The sequence below is a fragment of the Chiloscyllium plagiosum genome, chromosome 29 (assembly GCF_004010195.1).
Source record: "Chiloscyllium plagiosum isolate BGI_BamShark_2017 chromosome 29, ASM401019v2, whole genome shotgun sequence".
Classification (NCBI taxonomy): domain Eukaryota; kingdom Metazoa; phylum Chordata; class Chondrichthyes; order Orectolobiformes; family Hemiscylliidae; genus Chiloscyllium; species Chiloscyllium plagiosum.
In genome coordinates this window covers 40,067,643-40,093,431 of record NC_057738.1, presented here as the reverse complement: position 1 = coordinate 40,093,431, position 25,789 = coordinate 40,067,643, and the positions used below count along the sequence as shown (strand labels likewise).

General features: G+C 39.3%; 1 protein-coding gene across 3 annotated transcripts in view; it reads right to left on the bottom strand.

Moving 5' to 3' along the window:
• Positions 1-25,789, bottom strand: part of pign (phosphatidylinositol glycan anchor biosynthesis, class N) — a 111,794-nt gene that overhangs the window by 33,379 nt on the left and 52,626 nt on the right. For all 3 annotated transcript variants that reach the window (XM_043719611.1, XM_043719612.1, XM_043719613.1), the window contains 9 exons: positions 22,963-23,041; positions 20,058-20,240; positions 19,628-19,770; positions 18,454-18,550; positions 15,903-15,995; positions 12,805-12,896; positions 10,893-11,013; positions 9,671-9,779; positions 6,602-6,704 (listed from right to left, as the gene is read on the bottom strand). In XM_043719611.1, coding sequence (XP_043575546.1) covers positions 6,602-6,704; positions 9,671-9,779; positions 10,893-11,013; positions 12,805-12,896; positions 15,903-15,995; positions 18,454-18,550; positions 19,628-19,770; positions 20,058-20,240; positions 22,963-23,041 — 1,020 coding nt within the window. The remainder of the gene's footprint in view (positions 1-6,601; positions 6,705-9,670; positions 9,780-10,892; positions 11,014-12,804; positions 12,897-15,902; positions 15,996-18,453; positions 18,551-19,627; positions 19,771-20,057; positions 20,241-22,962; positions 23,042-25,789) is intronic.

Below are 25,789 nucleotides of genomic sequence, written 5' to 3'. Positions count from 1 at the left end.
TAATTGAGCTCCCTGATTGGGGCAGTTAGCCTGGCCCAATCAGGGAGTCCTGGCTGACAGACATAAACAGGAGTGTTCCAACTCTATTTTGATTTAGTCCCTACCCTCCTCTTCACTGTTTTTGATCACACAGCACTGCCCTTTGATGTGAAGGGCAGTGTTTGTCACTGGCCACCCGAGTGTTTTCCTGTCTTCCTGGTGGTGGAATTTGAATAAAGATTCGTACACCTTGTGTCTCTCACTGTGTCTCACACCTGCACACACACACCATGGGTGCTGGGGAAAAAAATAAGCACTACCGCAGTTAGGCGGTAGTGTGGGGGAAAAACAAATAAAAAAAGAAAAAAAAATTAACAGGAGATTCTTACCCTCCCCTTCACTGTAAAAAAAAAGAAATACAAAATAAACAGGAGTGTCAGAGGTTCTAGGAACTGGCTCTGAGCTAGCTGGGTCAGTATCATTTGCTGTGCAAATGCAAATAAAGATGACTTGGTGACAGGGTAGTGACCTTCATGGAGTTATTTCCCATGGAGAAAGAAGGGCCCTGCTGAAAGGCCCCTGACCTTACTGTGAAACTCACTACCCAATGCTCTTTACTCCTGTCATTGGTTCCCCTGCCACTCCTGAACCTTGGATGGATGCATCACCAGTAATCAGAGTTAAAAAGTGTGGTGTTGCAACAGCACAGCAGGTCAGGCAGCATCCAAGAAGCAGGAGAGTCAACGTTTCAGGCATAAGCCCTTCATCAGGAATGTCAACTCTCTTGCTCCTTGGATGCTGTCTGACCTGCTGTGCTTTTCCAGTGCCACACGTTTTGACTATGACTCTCCAGTATCTGCAGTCCTCACCTTCTCTTAGCATCACCAGCAATGCCCACTGCCTCACTGGTGGCACTCATGAGTAATGCACAATACCTCTGATTGGCCAGCAGCTCTCAGAAAGTGGTATTTCCTCCTCCATGATCCTCAATTCACAGAAAGGCCCACTGCTATCCACTTCAGTGCCTGAATTAAATCTTAATTCACTTCCCCAAAGGAAATGGCAAATGAGATCCCCACAGACTTCAACTGTCCTAACAGCTCTTTGCGTCTCTGTGAGAAAAATGTTTTTATCTGTTGCTTGTCCATCACCATGGTGAAATTTGCTATACTAAAAGGCACTGCACAGAGCTTTTGTGATTGATTGAATGAATGACCACCTAATATTTGGTGCTGGTTGAAGAGCATTAGAAATTTCTGCTTTTTTACAAGCAACAAGAATTCTTGTCACTCAGGTAAGTTTCATTCCAAGTATAGCACGTACTACATTGGAGTGACAGACTAATTTATGCTCAAATGGGACTCAAACTGAGAACCGTGCGAGTCAGGAATTATAACAACTCAGCTAAGCTGACAAACAAAAAACCTGTTTAACATTGTCTTACCACAAAGATTTGGTCATTTCTTTCCTCTTTCCTATTTATAGTGGAATTTGTAATATGATTGCTAGTCTGACCCCAGAGATTTATAATCAGAATAGTATTCATAATATGTGGAGTGAAATCTATAACTAGTGAAAGCTGAACTGGGTAGGTCTGATAAATGTTTTGGTGTTAGGCAAATAATTAATTACTATTAGCAAAGCTAAAATAGCTGAAATTACCTCACAATCATCCAGTACTTAACCCTTATGTCATGATGTTGGAAACTGCAAATTAAACTCAGGAGTAAGCTTTGAGATCCATGATCACACAATCTGAAAATATGCATGAAATTTACTAACCAATCAAATGAAATCATAAATAGATCTACATGATAACATATTGTGATGTTAACAGTCAGTTATGGTTTTATCCAGCTGCCAGACAGTTTATTGCTTTATTACATTTATGAAAAGATAATTACTTTAATTAAAATTTTATTTGAAATCAAAAATGAAATATAGCTAGATAAGCCATGGCACTTACATTTTTTTGGAAATAACTAAAAATTAATTGGCTAATTTGATAGATTTCTAAAGAGAGTTTTTATTGCTGGCAGCTCATCAATAGAACTTGACGATTTTTATTCAAGTAGTATTCCTACAGGATATTCAAAACATAGCCTCCATATAAGGAGGACAATCAAGTAGGTTTGTAATGAACAGTTTTGAAAGATAAAGGAACAGTGCCCGAGCGAAGAAAGTGATAGACAACAATAACTTTGTACATATCTAGCACTGGTTATCCATGAGGTGCTGAGCCATCAACAGCAGCAGAATTGTACTCCAACACAATCTGCGATCTCATGGCCTGTTATGTCCCTTACTCAACCTTAAACGTCAAGCCAGGGGATTAAGCTTGGTTCAAAAAAGAATACAGGAGGGCATGCCAGGTGCAGCACCAGGCATACCTAAAAATGAGTTGTCAATCTGGTGAAGCTGTCAAACTGGACTACTTACATGCCAAACAACAAAGCAGCAACTGAGTCCAACACATTAGTGCAAAAGAGCAGGTTGAAGCATTTACAGCAATCTTCAGCCTAAAAAGTGCAGAGTGGATGATCCATCTTGGTGACTTCCACTGATACCCAGCATCGCAGAAACCAGTCTTCAGACAATTAGATTTACTCCACGTGACATCAAGGAACAGCTGGAGCCACTGGATACTGCAAAGGCTGTAGACCCTAACAACGTTCCAAAATTCACAAACTTGTCTGCCCCAGTCGACCCATTGTTTCAGCCTGCTCATGTCTCACTGAACTTATCTCCACATACCTTGACACCATCCTGTCCCCCTTGGTCCATGATCTCCCCACATACATTCGAGATACCATCCACGCCCTCCACCTCCTCCAACGCCTCTAAGCCCTCAGTTTCTTCCTCTCCCGCCAACCCAACCAGTACCTTTCCACCTACACAGTCATTTGATTGGCTGAACTAGTCCTCACCCTCAACAATTTCTCCTTCGAATCCTCCCACATCCTCCAGACCAAAGGGGTAGCCTTGGGCACCCGCATAGGCCCCAGCTATGCTGCCTCTTCATTAGGTACATGGAACAATCCATCTTCCGCAGCTACACTGGCACCATTCCCCACCTTTTCAGCCTCTACATTGATGACTGTATTGGCACCACCTTGTGCTCCCACTAGGAAGTTGAGCAATTCATCAACTTCACGAACACCTTCCACCCTGACCTCAAGTTCACCTGGACCATCTCTGACACCTCCCTCCCCTTCCTGGACCTCTCCATCTCCATTTCTGGTGACCGTCTCAACACCACGGACATTTAATTCAAACCCACCGACTCCCACAGCTATCTGGAATACACCTCCTCCCACCGTCACCCGTAAAAACGCTATGCCTTACTCCCAATTCCTCCACCTCCACCGCATCTGCTCCCAAGAGGATCAATTTCATCATTGAACATTCCAGATGGTATCCTTCTTGAAGGACCACAATTTTCCCTCCCATGTGGTCAACCATGCCCTCCAGTGCATCACCTCCACTTTCCACACCTCCGCCCTTGAACGCCACCTCAATAAGGACAGAACCTCCCTGGTCTTCATCTTGCGCCCCACCAATCTCCGGATACATCACATCATTATCCGCCACTCACAAACAGATCCCATCACGAGGGATATATTTCACTCCACACCCCTATCTGTGTTCCGCAGAGATCATTCCCTTCCTTGTTAGGTCCATGCCCCCTACCAATCCACCCTCCACTCCCAGCACCTTTCCTCGCCACCGCAAGAGGTGTAAGACCTGCGCACGGCCCTTCCCCCTCACCTCCATCCAAAGCCCTAAAGGATCCTTCCACATGCAGTAGAGATTTTCCTGCACCTCCACACACATCATCTACTCTGTCCGTTGCTCTTGATGTGGTCTCCTCTACTTTGGGGAGACAGGACGCCAACTTGCGGAATGTTTCAGAGAACGTCTCTAGGACACACACTTGAAAGAAACCCACCGCCCCGTGGCCGAACACTTCAACTCCCCCTCCCACTCCGCCAAGTACATGCAAGTCCTAGGCCTCCTCCACCACCAAAATTCTAGCCTCGAGAAAGAACATCTCATCTTCTGCCTTGGGACCCTCCAACCACACAAGATCAATGTTGATTTCACCAGATTCCTCATCTTCCCTGCCCCAGCCTTATACTAGATCCAACCTACCAAATCGTCAGAGCCCTCTTGAACTGTCCTACCTGTCCATTTTCCTTCCCACCTATCCACTCCACCATTTGCTCCAAACTATCACCATCACCCTCCACCTTCATCTACCTATCGCATTCCCAGCTACCTTCACCCCCAGCCCTCTCCCATTTATCTCTCAGATCCCCTGGCCTCCCCCACATTCCTGATGAAGAGCTTATGCTCGAAATATCGACTCTCGGCTCCTCGGATGCTGCCTGACCGGCTGTGCTTTTCCAGCATCTGCAGTCCTCACTTTCTCCCAACAACGTTCCAGCAATAGTACTGAAGACTTGTTCTCCAGAACTTGCTATACCCCTCGCCAAGCTCTTCCAATATAATTACAACTGGCATCTATCTAATACTGTGAAAAATTGTTCAGCTAAGCAAGACAAATCCAATCTGGCCAGTTATTAGCCCATCAGTCTACACTTGATCATCAGTAAAGTGATGGAAGGTGGATCAACGATGCTATCAAGCAGCACCTGCTCAGCAATAAGCTGTTCAGTGACACCCAGTTTAGGTTGCATCGGGCCACTCAAATCCTGACCTCATTACAGCCTGGGTTCAAACTTGGGCAAAAGAGATCGACAGCCCTTGACACCAAGGCTGCATTCAAACGAGTATGGCATCAAGGAGCCCTAACAAAACTGGAATCAATGGGCATCAGGGGGCCTGCTCTCCACTAGTTGTAGTCATACCTGACATATAAGAAGATGGTTGTAGTTGTTGAGGGTCAGTCATCTCAATTCCAGGACATCTCTGCAGGAGTTCCTTAGGGTAGGTCCTAGGCCAACCATCTTCAGCTGCTTTATCAATTACCTTCCCTCCATCATAAGGTCAGTAGTGAAGATGTTTGCTGATGATTGCACAATGTTCAAGACCATTCACAACTCCTCAGAGAGATACTGAAGCAGTCCATGTTAAAATGTAACAAGATCTGGACAATATCCAGACTTGGGCTGAAAAGTGGCAAGTAACATTTACACCACACAAATGTTAATCACTGACCATCTCCAATAACAGACAGACAATCTAACCACTGCCCCTTGAGATTCAATGGTGCTACCATTACTGAATCCCCCACTGTCAAACATCCTGGGGGTTATCATTGACCAGAAACTCAACTGGACTCACCACATAAACTGTGGCTACAACAGCAGGTCAGAGGCTAGGAATACTGTGGTGAGTAACGCACAATTAAGTAACTCCTGATTCCCCAAAGCCTATCCACCATCTACAAAGCACAAGTCAGGAGTGTGATAGGATACTCCCCAGAATAACACTCCAAACGCTTGGCACTACCCAGGACAAAGCAGCCCACTTGATTGGCACCGTATCCACAGGCATTCATCCCCTCCACCATCTATTCTCAGTAGCAGCAGTGTGTACTATCTACAGAAATTCACCAAGGATTCTTAGTCAGCTTCCAAACCCACGACCATTTCCATCTCGACAGTCAAGAGCAACAGATACAGGGGAACATCACCACTTGTAAGCTCCCCTCCAAGCAACTCATCATCCTGATCTGGAAATATAATTGCTCTTCATTAATGGTCACTGGGTCAAAATTCTGAAATTCCCTCCCTAAGGACACTGTGGGTCACCGTACAGCAGGTGGACTGTAGCGGTTCAAGGCAGCAGCACCTGCTCAGCAATAACCTGCTCAGTGACACCAGTTTAGGGCAATAAATGTTGGCTGGTCAGTGCTGCTGACATATCACTAGTGAATTTTTAAAAAGTGTAAATCCTTCCATTCACTTTCTTCCTTGTCATTGCAGCACCCAAAACTTAAGTAACTCATTATTTTCATATGCTCAAGCCAACTCCTGTGACCACAATCAATATTAATTGTCTATATCAATTGTGCAGACTGCTCAGTTTGCACTGGTCTGCACTTCCACACCACAGAATGCCAAGTCACAAATTCCGTCACGGGAAAAGGAAAATAAAGTGTACTGAGAAGTGAACATCTCTCGTTTGAAGTCCAAGGCATTTTTATTTGGTTGGGTATTGTTAATTTGATGTTCTGATGGGGATTGGTCCAGTGCCCTATTTGAATACATTACAAAACACAGTTATTGCATAACTCTGATATCAAAGTATGATTTTAGGTGTACACTTTAAATGAAACTGAATCAATTAGATCATCGAAAACTCTGCTGCACACAATAACCCTGCTGTTACAATTTGCTATATGCTGTCTTCAATTACGTACAGGTGCATTTAATCAGACAAAACATATAAAATATTCTTGATTAAACAACCAATTTTATGACAGATCAGGAGAGAAGCATAGAAAATAATACATAGCTTACAGAGCGTTTAAAGAGATGGACTGTACTTGGTATAAATTTACCCTCCAAAAAAGGTACTAAGCTTTCAGACGTGGTATTCTAACATTCTCCCAGAAATTATTAGCAGCAATGTGACTTATAAAGAAAAAGGATACCCTGTGCTGAGCAAGAGGTAGGTTGACATCAACGAGAGATTAATGCTTAGCAGTCGTTGGAAGAGTAATGTTGAGCTAAGCAAAGGAATCAGTAAGGAGGAGGCTGTAACAAAACATAATGAGGCAAAATCAATAGTACTGCAGTGTCAAACAGCAATATAAAATGTGGTATCACATCTCTGAAAGGGTCATCCCTTTCACATTTACAGCTTATTAATTATTCTATGATGGCTGTAATTTCTGGTTGATCAGGTGTTGCATTTGTACAGCAGCAAATATTCATGTACAAAAGAGAACTTTTACTTGACTTCAAAACCAAATGTTCCAGTAAAATCCCTCAGTTAAAAAAATTGTGAGCAAGATTCCACACACAGCAATGATGTTGGTTGTGGGGAGGGGGGGGGGGGGGGCTAAGTGTTGGCCAGAATGCCAAGAGAATTCCCCAGCTACCTGCAAATCACATTACTGGAGCTTTAACAACAGCATGAGGGGTCAGGACAGGTCAACCTCCAGTTTAATGTTACTTCCAAAAGAAGTAGTCTCAAATGGTGTGACATCCTTCAGCAATACAAACTATATGGAGGAAATGGTAGGTGTTAAACTTTGCATCCATAATCAAGGTTGAACAGGAGCGCACAACACCCGTAAATAAGGGTATAAGTCAAGAAGAAGAACTATCGATTTAATACAAGTTCAGAAGAAATGCAAATGCAGAAAAGGATGGGACTTAAGATGGACTAATCTCTGGGATTTGATTGCTTCAGCCCCAGAGTGAAAAAATAAATAGATGAGAATTTTGCAGGACTATTAGTCATAATTTTATCAACCTCTCTAGATTCAGAAATTGTGTCTTCAGATTGGGTAGTGGCAAACTTTACTCCATTTTTTAAAAAAAGAGTTGCAAAGAAAAATTGAGTCACAGCAGACCTGTCAATTTAACATCAAATTTAAGAAAGCTACTCAAAACTATGAGCAGAGACAGAGTGACAGAACATTGGTCAACTGATAGTTGACCAATGTGCTATCATGGACTTGTGAAGGTTGGAGCATGTCTGATTAAGCAAGGGGAATTTTTTTTATTTGCTGTAGTCAACAACATGCAAGGTATTGGGAGACTATGGATGTTGTCAATATGGAGTTCCAGAAGGTATCTGACAAGGTTCTCCACCAGAGATAATTAGCAAAAATGAGAGCACATTGTGTTTGAGGAAATCTTCTAACATGGTATGTAATTATTGGGAGGCAGAAAAAACAAAGAGTTGGGATAAGTGATCTGTTCTTAATTTTGCACGTGACAGATCAGATTCAGGAACTTGTACAGGGTCCTCAACCATAAATATTAGTGATTTACACAAAGGAATCAAGAGTTGCATTTCAAAGTTTGCAAATTTTACTAAGTTTGAGGCAGTGAGTTACATGGCAGGAGCAGGAATTCGCACAGAGACGCAGGCAGACAATATGAGCAGACAAAACTATGGCAGACGGAATGAAACATTGAGTTATTACTGCAGATGCTGGAATCTGTATTGAAAACATGAAACGTTAGCTTGCTCTCTCTCCATGGATGCTGCCTGACCCACTGTGATCTCCAGCATTTCTTTTTTTCAGTACAGATTCCAGCATCTACAGATCAGCACAAATGAAGAGTCATCTACACTTGAAATGTTAGCGTGCTGTCCCTCCATGAATGCTGCCGGGTCCGCTGTAATCATCAGCATTCCGTGTTTTCAATATGAAACTACCCACTTTTGATCCAAGAAAGCATATCAGAACATTTTGTTAGCAGTGCCGAAACTAGGAATGGTGACGGACAAAAGGGATTGTTAGCCATGCACTAAGGCTGGCAGAGATGAAAAGAGGAATCAAATGTGCATTTATCTCTGATGGTGGACATTTCACTGAGGAAGTGATAATTAGATTGGATTTTGATCAGAACCTATTTGGTGTATTGCAGTTATTTCTGTGCATCTTAGCAAACACTCTTGTGCATTGGGTGGAGGTTGGGGGGGGGTAATAGTGCATATTTATCATACTCAAGAAATTATGAAGATAGGTTACATAAATTAATCCTTTGAGTTTAGAAAATTGAGGGTCAAAACAACTGAGGAGTTCATATTAAACGATTTAGTAGGTTATTTACAGAAAATCAATTTCCTTTGTTGGGAGAATCCAGAACAGGGGGTGTAGTCTTAAAATAAGAGCAAGGCCATTTAGAAGTGAAATCACAGAGGTTTTGTTTTCACAGATAGGGAAACAGAAATCAGAATTCATTCTAGGAGAGGCACCTGGAGGTCAAATGGAGTTTTCAAACAGGTTAATAGCATTTTGTTTGGTAAGAGCTGTCAAAGAAATGGATCAAAGGCCATTCAGATCCTTGGATCTATTTAGCAGCTCCATTTTACCAATCAACCTGCATCTCAATTGGGTTTACCCTCAAATCTCTGGGCTAGAACTTCAATCCACTCTTTCTGATTCAAAGGGAATAGTTCTGCGACTTGTGTTTTATTTAATATAAAATCTGGCTTGTAGAAAGGGTGGGTTTCTTGTTACAATTCTACACTTGCACCTGTATCTGATCCAATCACAGAGATTGGCGTTGTAGTTGATAATGTTCCGGGGACCCGGGTTCAATCTTGCCAAGGCAGAGGGTGGAATTTGAATTCAATTAGAAGTTGAAATTAAGAGTCTAATTACCACGAATCCATTGTGAACTGGTGTAAAAACCCATCTGGCTCACTAATGCCATCCTTATCTGGTCTGGTCTACATATGAATCCACACTCACAGTCAATGTAATTGACTTTTAATTGCCTTCTGAGATGGGCAATAAATGCTGGTCTAGTCTGTAATGCCTTCATCCCATGAATGAATTTAAAACAAAAATCAGATGCTTGTGTCCTGTATTGGTTCTTGGATAGAATTATGCTATTAGTCATACTCCTCTCTCTTCCTTCAGACAGCAGTTCCAAAGTCAATTAAGCACCTCCCACCAAGCCCACAAAACCACATGGCAACGCATAATCACAAAGAATCAATTTTGTTCGGAAAACTTCCTATAGCACACACTCACCAAGCGTTGTCCAACTGATGATCTGACTGGCTAAAGGAAGCCCATGTTTATCTGCCAAACTGGAGTGTGTCATGTTCACAACATAGATTGATAGAACAATGCTTGTGATCTGCAAATGAATACCACATTTGTGTTAGGTTAAATGTTGCAGTTCCCAAAACATCCTTATGATTTAAGCATCCTGACAGTAAGATATTCTCACAACATAATTCACCAGTGATTTTAGTTCAGCTGTGAAGTCGGGAGAGATGCTAAGTGAAACTGCTCACCCAGAAATGCGCGTGTCAGAGGGCTGCAAGGTTAAAGATAAGAAAACCCAATTACTGCAGAGGTGAATTTAACGCATCACCGCCAAGTACTTCAAGAAAACCTGAGCAGAAAATTGCTTGCTGTCCCAGGCTTGATATATAAACAATTGTACCAAAATAAATTGAACTGGATTACACGTGTATGCTATTATAAATAATTAAAATGAGTTTAAACATGAACTAAAAGTCTTGTCATCTGACTGATGAGGAAAACTTTGCTTTGCCCTTCTACCCATCATTAATTTGTTCTCCCAGTGTCTCCATACAGCATCCTAACTGGCTGCCAGGATTTCACTCTGTGCTGCAAGATTCTCAGATTAAGGGTCTGTGACATTTAAACTGTAATAACTTTTGTTTTAAAAAATAATTTGAAAATGAAAATAGTCTTGAAATTAAGGGACCAAAAAAAAGGTAGCCAAGGTTACTGCTCCTCATGGATGCTACATGGGTTCCTGATGTGAGATTCGTCGTTAAGGTTCACTCATGAATACTGGCTACTTAAGGGAGTAAGCCTAAGGAATCTGACAGCGCCTGGACAGGCGAAAATGAGAGAAGAGTTCATAGCGTGCATACATAACAGCACTTCTGAGAACAAGAAAACAAACTGGAAACTGAGGTGGTTTCTTTTTGGCTTCTGCAATTTCTTTCCTTTTCTTTTCCATTGATAACCAGCAGTACTAAGTTGTATTGAAATTATTTGTGCTGATTTAACATGTTAAATTGTATATTTGACAAACCTGGTGAAAATCATTACTCAGAGCATTAACAGAATATGGAGACTTGGGAATATTAGTCAATTACCATCCACAAAGCAGCAAGAAAAAAAATTAATACTTTTTTCAAACGCCTCAAGGTAATTAAAGGTGTTAAATCTAAAAGTACAGGATGAGAAAAATAAAAATAAATATGCAAACCTGCGCAATGTATACACTTTTGTTCACTAGTGTTGTAGTTTCAACTGATTTTGCCATTGGAGTCTTGAAACAGCTGAGGAAGATGAAGCTGCAGATGACAGTCAGTATTCCAGCGCCAGTTCTGTTTCCAATAAAAGACAACAAATTAAACATAGGCGTACTCAGGGCCACAGGACAATCAGCCTGTCTTGTTTGTAGCACCCCAGGTGGTCAATCAATCAGTCACTTGTGTCCTGTATTGGTTCTTCGGTAGAGCTATGCCATTAGTTATTCTCCTCTCTTCTTTCCAAAAACTCTCCAAGGTTTACCTTTGAGCATATTTCCAAATTCAAGTATATGTCATTTTGGTTAATTATAAATTAGTAAAATATATTTCAACACTGAAAATCTTACTGTTTAGCCTTTGACATGGTGCAGTGTGTTTTCCTACTTAATGAAATCATGGTAATTTTATGCTAGATATTAGGGATCTCCTCTTCCCACAGAAAGGATATGATTCGAGCAATAAACTATGAAATATGTAGAAGCAGAAATAAAATTGTTGGATGCATTTAAGGAAGGCTTGATGTTCCATCGTTTCAATCCTCAGCTCTGTTCACCTCCTTTATTCCATATTCCTTAGTACTCTTATCGCATGAAAATCTCTAAGCTTACTCCTGAGAATTTCAATTGACAAATACCCTCAGATTTGTAGGAGATCATTTTCCAATTTTTCATGACCCTTTGCATAAAACACATGACCTGTTTTTCACACTTAAATGGTCAAAGCTCTAATCTTTTGGCTTCCCCAATCTAATTTTGGATTCAATCAGAGTTAGTAATTCTTTCTTTACTTATCTTATCAAATCAGTTTTCATATTGAAAACTTGATTAGATCACCCTTCAATGTTCTAAATGCAAGCCAATTTTATGCAATCTGTCCTCTTGTTACAGCCTTTAAAACTTTATATTGGTGAATCAGCAACGTGCTTTCTCTGAGGCTTCCCTTAAGTCCAGTGCCTGAAATGAATGATCTGTCCAAGAGTCTGAATCACTGAGATGTCTTTTTCGTTAAATTTTGTGCCTGTGCATCAGCTTTTAATGATTTGTTACACAATAGATCTTTGCGATAAAAATCTTTTCACTTGTCCACAGTTCTTTGTCTCTCACCATAGAGAAAATATTCTAATTCACCTATTCTGATCTGAACTGATAAACCTCATGTATAAACTCTTTATCTCCAAGTGACTGGAGTGGGAGATAGAACCAATAATTTCTTAAATCATGCCTCTCTCTTTCAATTCTTTGCTTATTGAAACCCTGTTTCCTTTCTCTCACTCTTTGCACTCCTCACTTCTCAGTTCATTCACATCTATCAATCAACTCTTGTTCCAATTCTCTCAAATTTACTTTGAAGCATTCAAAGTTCTATTCAAGTAATATCAAATTGGAATGAAGAAGGAAGCTATCTTTTTCTCTTTCTCTCCTGGTACAGAAATCCTCGTCAATTTGCCCTCTCCCTATCCGAAGAACCAAAGTTAATTGCAAAGACCCCCAGTATTGCCCCAGTGTTGATTGTTCAGTTCAGTTTGCACTGAAGGCTTAACCTTCCTGGTCTATGCAGCACACTACACATATGTCTAAACAGCTAGGCAGTTTCAAGCTGAGCAAACATTAATATTTTAAAATTACTGAAGAAGTTACAGATTCAATAATTTTATATCACTATAATAGAAGTACAATCATATCTGAAATCTTGCAATGCTCTGCTTTGAAAATGATTTCTTCCTCAATTATTATTTAAAACATAAAAGCTCATATTTTATTTTTCTTGGCACCTACATCAGGATACCACTCTATTGAATTATGCCACCAATCTCCAAGTGACATTTAAAATTAAGTTTTGTTTCAAAAAATACTTAAGCAAACTTACACAAGAGTAATATTGGGACTCCTGCCAACGACTGGCATCAGTGGAAACACAGCCAGGATGGAGCTGAAAAAGATCCAGTTTAAAGACATGACCTAAGGAGATTAAAATACAACAAAAAAAAAACAAAATTAACAAAAACTGTATTGATATACCAAATGAATTTTACATAGTTTATAGCTAATGCAATGATATGAGTCAAAGGACTACAACATTGTGTTTCATATATTCAAATTTAAATTTAAATGAGATTGACCAATGAGCAAAGAAAAGTTACATGTCATTTGTTTTAGGCTCGTATGTTTGTGCAGTAAGTGCTATAATTACTGAAAAAGAACAAGTGCCATCTCTGGATATATTGAACAGTGTATATACAAAGCAAACAGATTTGCTCTCCATTTTCACTCAGCCAGGACCATAATGACAAGAATAAAGTACTAGGATTCAAATGGATAACATTTTTAAAAATGGGAACTTTATTATTTTTGATACCACCAGAAAGTCTAGCCATTGCCTGCACAAAATGAAAATTCAGGGGCAGGGTGAGTGACCTTGTTCCTGCCAACTTGCCTGCTTGAGCACACTCCAAATAAACCCAGGCCAAAGTGTTAAGGTTTTTAATGACACTTGCTATGCAGCAATTCCCAGTTGAAGAGAGAGAGGGGGAGGGACAGCGAGTGTGTGTGCACGTGTATAAAATGATGAGGACAAATTACAATTTGTTTCTGATGCTTTCAATCCTCAAATAGTTTGCCAATAATGCAATGTTTATGTATCAAAATACCTGATCTGCAAAATATTACAAGGCTAACAACACTTGGAGATTTACAACAGGTGCCTGCATCCAATGCAAGGAAACGAGAACAGAAAGAAAAAGATGCATCTCATATGATATTAAGTTCTATCCATTAAATGGATGATGAGAAAAATCAGCCATTACTGGGATAAAACAGGATGATGCATGGCTGAGAATTTCAATAGTGCCTTCTACTGAACAGCACTGGTCGAGTGCAGCAAAGCACTTTCCTGTCTTTAGATTCAAAATACAGAAATCACAGTAATTGGCATGTAGATTGCTGTTCACCTGACTTCATAATGCTCAGTACTGAAATAACATTCCATTCATCCATTACTGACTAAGAAATAAGCTTAAAGAGACTTTAAAGGCAAACACTATAAATTACCAAGAAGTTTACTTTCCAAAGACAGTTACAAGAGCAGTCAACCTGGGGTGGCATGGTGGCTCAGTGGTTAGCACTGCTGCCTTACAGCGCCAGGGACCCGGGTTCAATTCCCACCTCGGGCAGCAGTCTGTGTGGAGGTTGCACATTCTCCCCGTGTCTGCGTGGGTTTCCGGTTTCCTCCCACAATCCAAAGATATGCAGGTTAGGTGAATTGACCATGCTAAATTGCCCGTAGTGTTAGGTGCAGGGGTAAATGTAAGGGTGGGTTGCTCTTCGGAGGGTCGGTGTGGACTTGTTGGGCTGAAGGGCCTGTTTCCACACTGTGGGGAATCTGTTGCTCAAACACAAAGTATGTTTGTGGTATGTCATTTTAAATGGATTAAAAAAAGAAACTGCAAGTAGTGGAGATCTGAAATATAAACAGAAAGTGTTGGTAATATCATAGAGAGCTTTCAGGATCTGATCTTCTCCAGATAACACTGACATGGAAGACTGCCCAGATTTAGAGCTGCATAAGATAACATAGCACATGCTTAATTTTTTTTCTCTCTATGTAGCTGGCTTCTCCTGTAGCAGATAAGTAGTATGAAGCCAGAGGCGTGACAGACACCATTTAACATCAAACATGACCAACCAGGAGACTGTCCTTACCACCTACCACAGGTATATTGGAAGGATGTGTAAGTTGATAATCAACCTGGTTTGACACATTACAAATGCACTTTCCATGGTCACCATGCGTGGGATGGAACTTGAACCTGGAGGACCTGGTTCAGATGCAAGGAGGGTAACCATTACAGCACAAGATCTCCTATGGTGAACATATGAAACATTGATCTCAAGAACAGTTCAAACACAAAGAGGCACCCACATTTCACCAGTCTGTATATTTGTGATTTATCATTGGTAAAGCCATTAGTATTCAGTTCATTCATAGAAAGAAACACAAAGACAGAAACAGGAAATATTTGGAATGCTCAACAGGCTTGCAAAAATTTCTCAAGAAATAAAGTTAATTCAGTGAGTCAAACATGAAATACCAATCTATCATCCTAGGATGCCAATTGACCTGCTACACATTTCCAGGACCTCTGATGGAACTTCAGATTTTCAGCATTCTCCATTTTGTTTTAATTCTTGATAAAACATACAGCTAATATTTGTAGGTTTCCCAATGAATATCTTGGTATGATTTTTAGTGTAACCAGCATTGCAATACACATTCTCATGACTAATCACTGGACAAGAAATGTTAACTGCGTTCTCTTCACAGATCCTACCAGACCTGTTGAGATTCTGCATCAATTACTGCTTTTGTAATGATTTCCAGTATGTGCAGATCTTGGTTTTTTTTCATTCATTCATGGAATGAGGATGTCGCTAATCTGGCCAGCATTTTTGCCCATCCCTAATTGCCCAGAGGGCAGTTAAGGTCAAATGGAGTCAAATGTAGGCCAGATCAGGTAAGGATAGCAGTTTCCTTCCCTAAAGGACATTAGTGAACCAGATGGGTTTTCCAACAATCAACAATGAATTCATGGTCATCATTAGACTCTTAATTTCAGATTTGTTTTGAATTCAAATTCCACCATGGTGGGATTCCAACCTGGGGCCCCAGAACAGTCCAGTGATAATACCACTAAGCCATCACCTCACCCTTTATTATACTACAGGTTGTTGTGATCATGTGAAATTTGGCACTCTAGCACTTGTCCTGATGAGTGCAAATTGAAAAGCTTCGACAACATCGTTCTCTTTTCAGGAATATACAAACTCTGTACTGCTGAGTGGAAGTATGATTTAGGCTTAGATAAATATATGCATATAGATAGTGTAACTGAAATATCTTTCAAAAAGAAACACTTTTTCATTTAAGGATATATAGCATATTAGATGTGTGAACTAAGAGATGGGCACCTTGTTCTGCCGCAACAGCTTTGAATGCACTGGCCAAATGGCAAACAATACCAGCCCAAACGTGAGGACTTGCCGGTAGAAAAAACTTGCAATCTAAAAAGAATAAACATCCTACCATCAAACACAGATGCAAAGAGATATAAAGTCAGAAAAACTATTAAACAAAGCACAGATGAGCGAAATGAAAACATATTGCAGTGGCACAATGCATGATTTGCCAGTACTCAGAATTTAATATTACTAGTTGCATGTTTGTTTCTTGCAATGGAACGTAAATGGTTAAGAGATACTAGCACTGCTAAATGTCAATAGGTTACTCTTACAGAGGCACATCAGGACGGGCTTTAATTATTTCTAATTAAATGTTCTAAAACTGCAACAATATTCAAGATGGATGTGCACAATTATGAGTAATTTTACTCAAGTATAATACACGAAATCCATCATAAGGGTACTTTATAGCTTAAGTGATGTACTACATAGAACATTTCAACTGTAGCTCAGACAGAACATAATTTACAAAAAGTACCTTAGTTCAAATGGGAAAGATTATGAAAGATAATGAAGGTTTGTCTTTTATTCATTCATGGGATGTGGGCATCGCTGCAAGGCCAGCATTTATTGCCTTTCCTTATTGCCCTTGAGTTGATAATGGTGAGCTCTGCATGACCCCTGTAGTCCATGTGATGAAGTTACTCCCACAGAACTATTTGGGAGAGATTTCCAAGATTTTGACCCAGGCATACAAATGGCTATTGCTTTTATTTAATCCTCTTCACTGAATGCCCTATTAACTTCCTTAGGTAGATAAATATGTAAAAGTGTTGTAAATAAACTCTTAGTATCATCACAGCCTGTATCATTTACGCTATTAGCCATTCTACCTTGCCTGCTGATCCATATATGAGGAGTGTGATGTCGAAGAGCTGATCAGAGGGGACACTGGGGTGAGGATTATCAGACATTCGTTCACAGTATCCTGGAGAGGGTTATTTGAATATAACAATTATTGATCGTTTGAAAACCTGAATTCATTCTCAATACCTCAAGTTATAGGGTAGGTGAAATAAACCATTTATCAAACTAGTCCATCCAAATGCTACACACCTCAGTGCTTGGCTGCTATGTGAATCTAATGTCTTGGGTAAATCTGACTCAATGTAACACACCAAGATTGTTTTCGCACAAATAGGCAGAAATCTTACAATCTGACCCAAGGACCCCTGAATCTCTTTTGCCAATGGGCATATTGCATCATTTAAGAAGCTGGTTGCAGCAATGTTGGCCATGTTCTTTCCTGCTCTTCACTCAGGATGAGTCTGACTGATCCAAAGTCATATTGGTTCATCCATATTTTATGAGGAGTCTCAAATAACAAGGAACGGAATACTTTTCCACTCTTTATCCCGGTCATCACCACTCAACTCCTCCAGGTCAGCATAACATGGGTTAAAGTACAGAATAAAGGACTCTTTTCTTGACATGATCATCTTAGTCCATGAAGACTAGTGAGGGGTGATGGGGAAGATAAAACTTGCAAAAATTTCAAAAGCAAACCCAATTATCTATTTCTGGTTTGACTGGAGGTGGGTTGGGGCTCGAGTTGCCAGTCTTCTTTCAGAAGACCTAGTGGAAATAGATCTTTAGAGAAGAATACATGACTCCATTTTAATTAGATTTTAGTTTAATACATAGAACTAACATACAACTGAAAGATAGCAAGAAAGGCTAGAACCATGAGGTTAATGACTTCATAGCATTGATTGTGGGCTAGGCGGAAGAGGAGTACATCCCCCAGGGCTGACAAGCTAACCTTCATGTTGTTGGACCTTGACATTATCTTGCTCCTACTCCCACAGCTTGCTGTCCTCCCCAAATCAGGATTTCAGACCGACTAGCATTCACTCCACCCAACTGCCTTCCTATCAGGCAGGGTGATAGCTGACTAATCTGGTGGGTCTTTTGGCAGAAAACCCGTTGAAAGGGTTCTAAAACATCCTACAGTTAATATCTACAGGATGCTTGGGAAACCTAACTTTTCAGGTTTTGCATCGGGAAATTTTCCCTGTCCGGTCTCTTTCCCACTTGAGTAAATATCTGAGCCAGTGCTTTTAAATTCCACACAAAAAAATCCCAAACCATTCTACTATTAAATAGAAGAGACAGCACAGAAACAGGCTACTCAGCCCAATCTGTGCACTCTGCCATTTATGTTCCATCTGATTTTTCCTCATCTAACTCTATTGTTCATCCTTTCTGATCTAACTCTATCAATATAACCTTCAAATTCTTTTTACTTAACATATTTATCTAGTTTGCTCTTAAATACCTCTAATCATCTCTCTCTTTAGTAGTTTTAAATGTAAATGTACTTATCCTCAGATCTCTACCTCATGTGAAAGACCATCACAAATCATTGATCATATTATGCTCAGAACTCATATCTATCAAAGTTGAGTTCCAAAGCATGAGGACATTTCCTTTAGTGATGAAAAAGAGTTTCATCCATAGATAAGAAAACAATGTTAGCAAAGTAGTTTATGCTACTTACCATTGTTTCAATGCCCAGGATAAAAAGTATTAAACAGCCCATGGATTTTGCAGGATGAGTTAAAACTAAATTGATTACATTTTGAATAAGTGTAAACCTGTTAAACAAATCAAAGCGATAGGTTATTATTTTGGTTCAAGAAAATCATTGAATGTCTACTTAATTTCCAATTCACAAATAACATTTACAAAAAAAATTCAGAAATCAACATTCTTAAGGTGAAAGTCATAACACAGGATACATGAACAGCACTTGCTAGAAATACACAAGTCAGAAGTAGCATCAAGTAGCACTAATAGTTTGAATTTTGATTTTCCATGCAGCAGGATTTAGTTAGGAGACTTGCACAGGCCACAAAGGGAATGGTCAGAGCCACTGTCTGCCTCTGGCCACTGGATATAATCTACACAGCACCACTGTGAAGCAGTGCTGTGAAAATTTATTGCCCTCCCCTGCTGTTGAGACAGGTGAGGTAAATCTATTATTATAATCAATTTTTAAGCAATTCCATGTCCTAAACAACCAATTACTGTTTCAGAACTTTCAGGTTCTTAAAAGTTAAAAGTCTTTGCGGTAAATAATTCTATCAAACTGGAGCAGCATTTTCCACTTTTATAGCTTGAATATTATTATTTAACTCTTTTTGCCTTAATGCTGAGACATATAATGAATGATTTGGTAGCCTTTAGTTTGGAATAAAGAACCACGAGCTAATTAAAACTTTTTGCCCAATTCTAGAATTGATAAAATGCTGAAATTCTCTCTTAAATATATAAAATTGTAAATAATTTCAGTTTTTAACCGGGATACCATAGTGAAGGATGTAAATTATAACTGCACATTGCAAAGCTATGCCTCCATATAACATGGACTTCAGTTTATCTTGTTTCCATAATGAAAAATATCTGCACACATTTTTGCAATTGAATTTTGAGTGAAAAAAACTTCTGTTAAAAACAGCCACAACAAAATGTGTTGTCAGTGCAACAGCAGTAGTGGTATGCTATCAACATGCAAGACTGCCAACTAGCAAATAAACAAAAAGAAAAATAAAGACAACAATAAAGGATGAAAAAAAGTCTGTTCACATTCTTCGTCACAATTTTTTGGCAGCTTTTCAATGCTATGAAGCCTAAGAAATATAACAATCAGATCTAAATTATTTCCCACTTACTCCTTTATTACTGCGTACCACACTGGGACTGGCAGCAGGCAATAAATGTAATAGGTCCATGGACAGCTCTGAATTAGCAGTAATAGCGTTATCACCACACCAGCCCCAATGAATATTGCAGGAAGGTGATCGCTGGAGGATAGCTGTGAAGTACATGAAATACAACATAGATTTGCAGTGAGGTAGAATAGCTGCCTCTGAAATTATACAAATAATTCAGACTGAAACATGTCGAGGAAGCAGTGGCAATAATCACTTTTAGTGATTTCAAACTGCCATACTTTTAATTGTTATGAGACATTTTAATAGGCTCCAAATTATAAAAACAATTTTACAAGATACAACTAGATTTTCTTTATTTGTTAAAGCTTTCTAAAATTATTGCTAAGGATAGGTATTTTTGATACTTTATTGGGCCCTTTCCACCTACCTTGTCCAGCTGGCAAATTGGGTTGTTTAGTTTTGTGTGGTGTTTGGCAATCAACACAAAAGCGTAAGTTGTCCAGCCCACAAATCCCAGCACTACACTGATTCCCAAGAAGACTCGATCATAGGTGTGATAGTAAGACAGTCCTTCCAGGGCAAGGTTTATTAATGACTTGCAAAGATTAATCTGTGAGATAAAATGTGATCAATGGAAATTATTTTATAAACAAAAGACATTGCCCTTAGGCAGGATTATCAAGATGTATGTTAATCCAGTAGAATTTTCATGTCAATGAATATCTATTATCAGTTCCAACATGGTGCACAGTAATAAAGGTGCAAGTGTGAAATAACTTAGACCTTATGGCCAAAATTGTCTTGTTTCAATGCAATGAACAGATGCAAATACTGTGCGAAAGAATGTAATGTAACTTTTTAAAAAACCTTTTGGCTACCAGTATTGGCATAATGAAACGGTGTAGATTGAGACTGAACATATTTTGTTGTGGCCGTTCTTAACAGAAATTTGCTTTACACAATTAATTATGATATGCATATGTTTTCTTAAAGCAATAAAATGATGATAATACCATATTTGCGTGGCATTGAAGTCAGGTAAAACTTCAGATTGAGTAAGGATGGGAGCTCTCTTTAAATTAATCTGTGAACCAGTCAGGAATTTAGGACAACTTGATAGCTAGATTATCACTTTTACTGATAGTTTTAGAATGTTATATCAGCATTTCCAAACAATTTCTTCACACAAATACAGTAATTGAAAACTGGAACTCTCTCCCACAAGAAGCTGCTGAGGATCATTTATTTTTTAAAAATTTGAATAAATTTGAGATTCGTCTTTTGTAAACTATTAAGAAAGATAAATAAGTTGAGACAATGTCGGATAGTGGACCAGGCTTGGAGGAAGCTGAATGACCTCCTCCTTTCTCCAGGTCCCTGTGCTGGAATTTTGTCTCCGTGACCAGCCTAGGTCCATAATTACTTGAAGGGAAAGCTTTGTGGTATTATCGCAAGACTACTAATCTAGAGACCTTGTTAATGTTCTCAGGACTCAGCTTAGAATCTCACTATGGCAGGTAGTGGAACTTGAATTCAATAAGAGTCTGGAATTAAGAGTCTCACGATAACCATGAAACCATTGTCGATTGTTAGTGGTTCACTAATATACTTACCTGGGTTGGCCTACATGAGACTCCAAACCCACAGCAATGTAGTTGATTCTTAACTGCCTTCTGGACAATTATGGACTTTCAAAGCTCATGAATGAATAAAAGAAAAATTGTTCCAAATGTAGTGTCTTCACTTATTCTGGTGCTCTTCAGACAGTAAATGGGGAAGTCAGATAATGAGAGGATTAGTTTTTCCATAGGAAATGAAACCATGTGCTGGACTTTACTGGAAGCAGTATTTCCTCCAGCTAGAATGTTGATCAGGAGCCTTCTCATGAAGGGTCATTGACTTGTTCGGTTTGGGGCTTCTTATCCATTCCCACCCCCCTGTAAATCTCACTTTAGAGAGTTACTGGCTCTCAACTCTACATTCTGTAGCAGTGCCAGGTTTATAGCCATTCCCTAAGGTAAAAGAGCTAATCGGGGCTGGACTGAAAAAAATTCAGGACCGAGGGGAACAAAAGGGATCAGCTTTGAGAGGCTGTATCTTTGCTAGAAATGTTGATGAAACTAATTCCTAGAATGGGGAGGTTGTCAGATGAGGAAATGTTGAACAGACTAGGCTTGTGTTCCCTGGTGTTTAGAAGATTAAAAGAGGAATTGATTGAAGCACATCATATTCCAAAGGAGTCTTGACAGGGTAAATATGAAAAGGATGCTTCCTCTTGTGGTAGAATCTTGAACTAGGGATCACTGTTTAAAAATTAAGGGTCATCCATTCAAAGCAGGGATGAGGATTGAACTCTACTCCTGAAAAGGTACCAGAAACAGAGCCTCTGAATATTTTTAAGACAGAGGTACACAGATTCTTGATTAGGAAGGGAATGAAAAATTATTATGGATAGATTAAATATGGAGTAATCAGATGAGCCATAATCTTACTAAATAGCAGAGAGGTATCAAGGGATGAGTGGCGTACTCCTGCTCCCAATTTTTACATTTGTATGATACAGGGAACAACCAAAAGACATTTTTCTCCTCTGCCCCATCCTTCCTAGCTTCCCCAATACCAGATTACACAGTACAAGCTGTCATGCTACCTGTCAGACCTGGGCCTTCTTCTGCTGTGGATAAAATCACACTTGTGGGATAAGGCACTTATGTGGCTGTTAAATTACCAATTAAGGGTCTCCACAGAACCAAGGGTGGGCAATCTGTCCAGCTTCCCCACTCTTCGGAACATGAGCGACAGGTTAAGGGTGTGCAGGTAAAAACTGCACAAGTATCCCACCTTCTATTTCATAATGGGGCACTGTAAAATCCAGGTCCATCATTTAAAGCACACACAATAGCATGGGGGATGCTTGCAAACTCAATATAAAAAATGAAATTTTACTTTATTAATCTTTTCACAAAACTGTCTCTATGGCAGTCAATTTCCATAGTAGCTTATTTCAAGTGAAAAAATAAAAAAGAACAGAAGCATGGAAGGCTATTTACCAGAACATAACTTTTTTGAGAAAGAGATAAAATATAATTTTTTTCTTTGAAGTACAGGTCTCCCAAGATACAGTATAGTCCACTGAACAGCTGCACGTCATACTTCATCGACAGAAGACAAGATAAATATTTATTTCCAGAAAAGAGTAATAAATTTTAAAAATACACTTTAATTTTATGTTAAAAGAATAAATCAATAGCATACTTCTGTTTAAAAAGTGCATAAAATGAAATTAATTAATTTCTTCATGTGAATAATTGCACTTTCAATGTAATACTTACTGCTTCATTGTACTGGTGCTGTTGAATATATAACCGGGCTGTGCGAAGCATGTCCTGCCCTTTGGAAAGGGGAAGAGGCCTAACAAAAGAAAATAAATATTCAAAACTCTGAATCCCCAAACAACTGCAAATGTTCACTGACACAAATTGGCCATTGATTTGTTCCAATTTCAAGAGCAAGATATAATCTTGTTTGCCTCCCTGATTGTATATAACTAGATTTTATTATTTCAGTAAAAGGGAAAGCACATGTATAACTAGCTATAATTGAAACTCTCAAGAAAAATATACAATATAATTTCCTTAATCTGGTTAACCATCTGAACCAGATCAGATCAATGCCCCCAAACAGGACTGATACATTTATACAGGGATTGTACATATTTAGTCGCTGGATTAGTGGTGCTGGAAGAGCACAGCAGTTCAGGCAGCATCCGAGAGTTGCACCAGCTGACCATTCCAAATCATTATATAATAAAAATGGTTGCAATATTCTGAAGGCAGTGCAACTGTATGGCAATGTTGTTAATGTGACATAATAAATAACAGGTCGTTCTCAAGGTCTTTTAAATGAGTTTCTGACATATTGATCAACGAGTTTACCAAAAAGAAATAGAGCTTAATAAGAGCAAAAATATGATTACTCTCCAAGTTTTGTGATGCATTTAGAAACTTGATGAAATTTGAAGACCTGCCTTCATCATGTGGAAACCTAAATGGAAGAGTGTCATTTGATGTTGAGACAGATGGAGAAATGTAATGAGAGATCACTTCCCTTGAATTATTGGCAGAACATTAATGAGTTAAAAGAACAAAAAAAAATCAGCAGCAGTGAACTTAAACCTATAAGAATATATAGCGACCAGTGTTGAAGAAAAAGTTTAAAAAAAAGACTTGTATCCATACAACACCTTTTATGAACTCAGGATACACCAACCAACATTGCAAGCTGGCACAAGTTGTAATTTGATGTTGATTGATAAATATTGACAATAACAACAGGAATAGTTTCCCTTCTCTTTGAAATCATGCCACTGGGTCTTTTACAGAAGAGACAAGGCCGTGGTTTGGACACATCCAACAATACAGCACTTCCTAGGCCTGCATTAGGTATTTGAGCTCAAGAACCTGCAACGGGTTTGGAATGTATAACCTTCTGATCCATAGCCAAGAGTGCTACCAACTGAACCATGGATAACGCATTCAGAAAATGGGCAGTAGCATACATGGAACCCACCTTGCTTCAACAAAATGGTATGCTGGCGCTATCTGCTCCCCCAATAAAATAATAAAATATAAAGCATTTAATCAACCAAGCCCTGAGTATACTTCCCCAATATATTACTTCATTCTTTCACAGAATGTAGGCACTGCTGGCAAGACTGACACCTTTATCGTCTACACCTAATTGCTCCTAAACTAAGTGGTTTCCTTGGCCAGGAAGAAATTCAGAAGGCCATGATGTGAAGGTGTTGGACTGGGTTGGACAAGGTCAAAAATCGCACAACACCAGGTTAAAGTCCAACAGATTTATCTGAAAACATAAGCTTTTGCTGCGTTGCTCCTTGAGTGAGGGCTCCAAAAGTTTGTGTTTTCAAATAAACTTGAACTATAACCTGGTATCATATGATTTTTGACTTAATTCAAGAGTAGTTAGGAGTCAACCACATTGCTGCCTGGCTAGAGTCACCTATAGCCAAACCAGGTCAGATGGCAGACTCCCTGAACTAAGGACATTAGTGAATAAGATGGGTTTTTACGACAATTGCTGATAGTTTCATGTTTAGGATCACTGGGATGAGATTTATTAATCAATCAATCAGCAACTATGAAAAAATTTGAACCAATGTCCCTAGAGTATTCTGAATTACGAGCCCAGTGTCAATGCATCCCCTTAAATTATGGCCAGACGAGTCAGTTTTAATGAAGGGTCATTAGTCTCAAAATGTTAACTCTGTTCTTCTCTCTACAGATGTTGTCAAACATTGTGTTTCTCCAGCAATTTCAGTTTTTGTTTCAGCATTCCAGCGTCAATAGTTCTTTGTTTTTATTTTAGGAAAATTGGGAATGGATTAGTTATAAATTTCCAATACTCCAAATTATGAATGTAAAACACGGTGGCAAAGTCTTAGGTTGAAAGGTTAATCATTGAGGCCTGCAGGATGTGCAGTAATAACTGAAATGAGTGCAAACCTTTAAGTTTCTCTAGCCCAGAGAACTGCATCATCTCCATTGTTGAATAAATTTAAAGCAAAGATTGACAGACCTTTGATCTCTCAGGGGACTGAAGGACACGGAGAGTGGCAAGAAAGTCCGTTGAAGTCCAAGATCAGCCTGAATTGTATTAAATGGCAGAGCAGGCTTGACAGGCTTTTTGTGCGCTTGATTTGCTTGATTCAAGAAAAAGATCACTGCAGACTGGACAACAGCAAAAATCATACCCTTATAAAAATATTTAAAAAAAAGACACACAGGACTGCTTCTAATACCAGTAGTTGAAAAACTGTAAAAGACCATCGCCAAATTTGGAAAATATAAATTGATTCAAAAGAATCAGCAAGACGTGAAAAATAGGTCATGTCTAACATAGCAGAGCTCTTTGCCATATGTGCACAGAGAAAGATCAATATCATTTACATGGCTTTTCAGATGACATTTGATACATGTAGCAGCACAGTAGCTCAGTGACTAGCATTGCTGCCTCACAGTGCCAGGGACTGGTTTCAGTTCCATATGCAGATGATTGTGTGGAGTTTGCACGTTTCTCCAGTGTCTGCACGGTTTTCTTCGGGTGCTCCAGTTTCCTCCCACAGTCCAAAAATGTGCA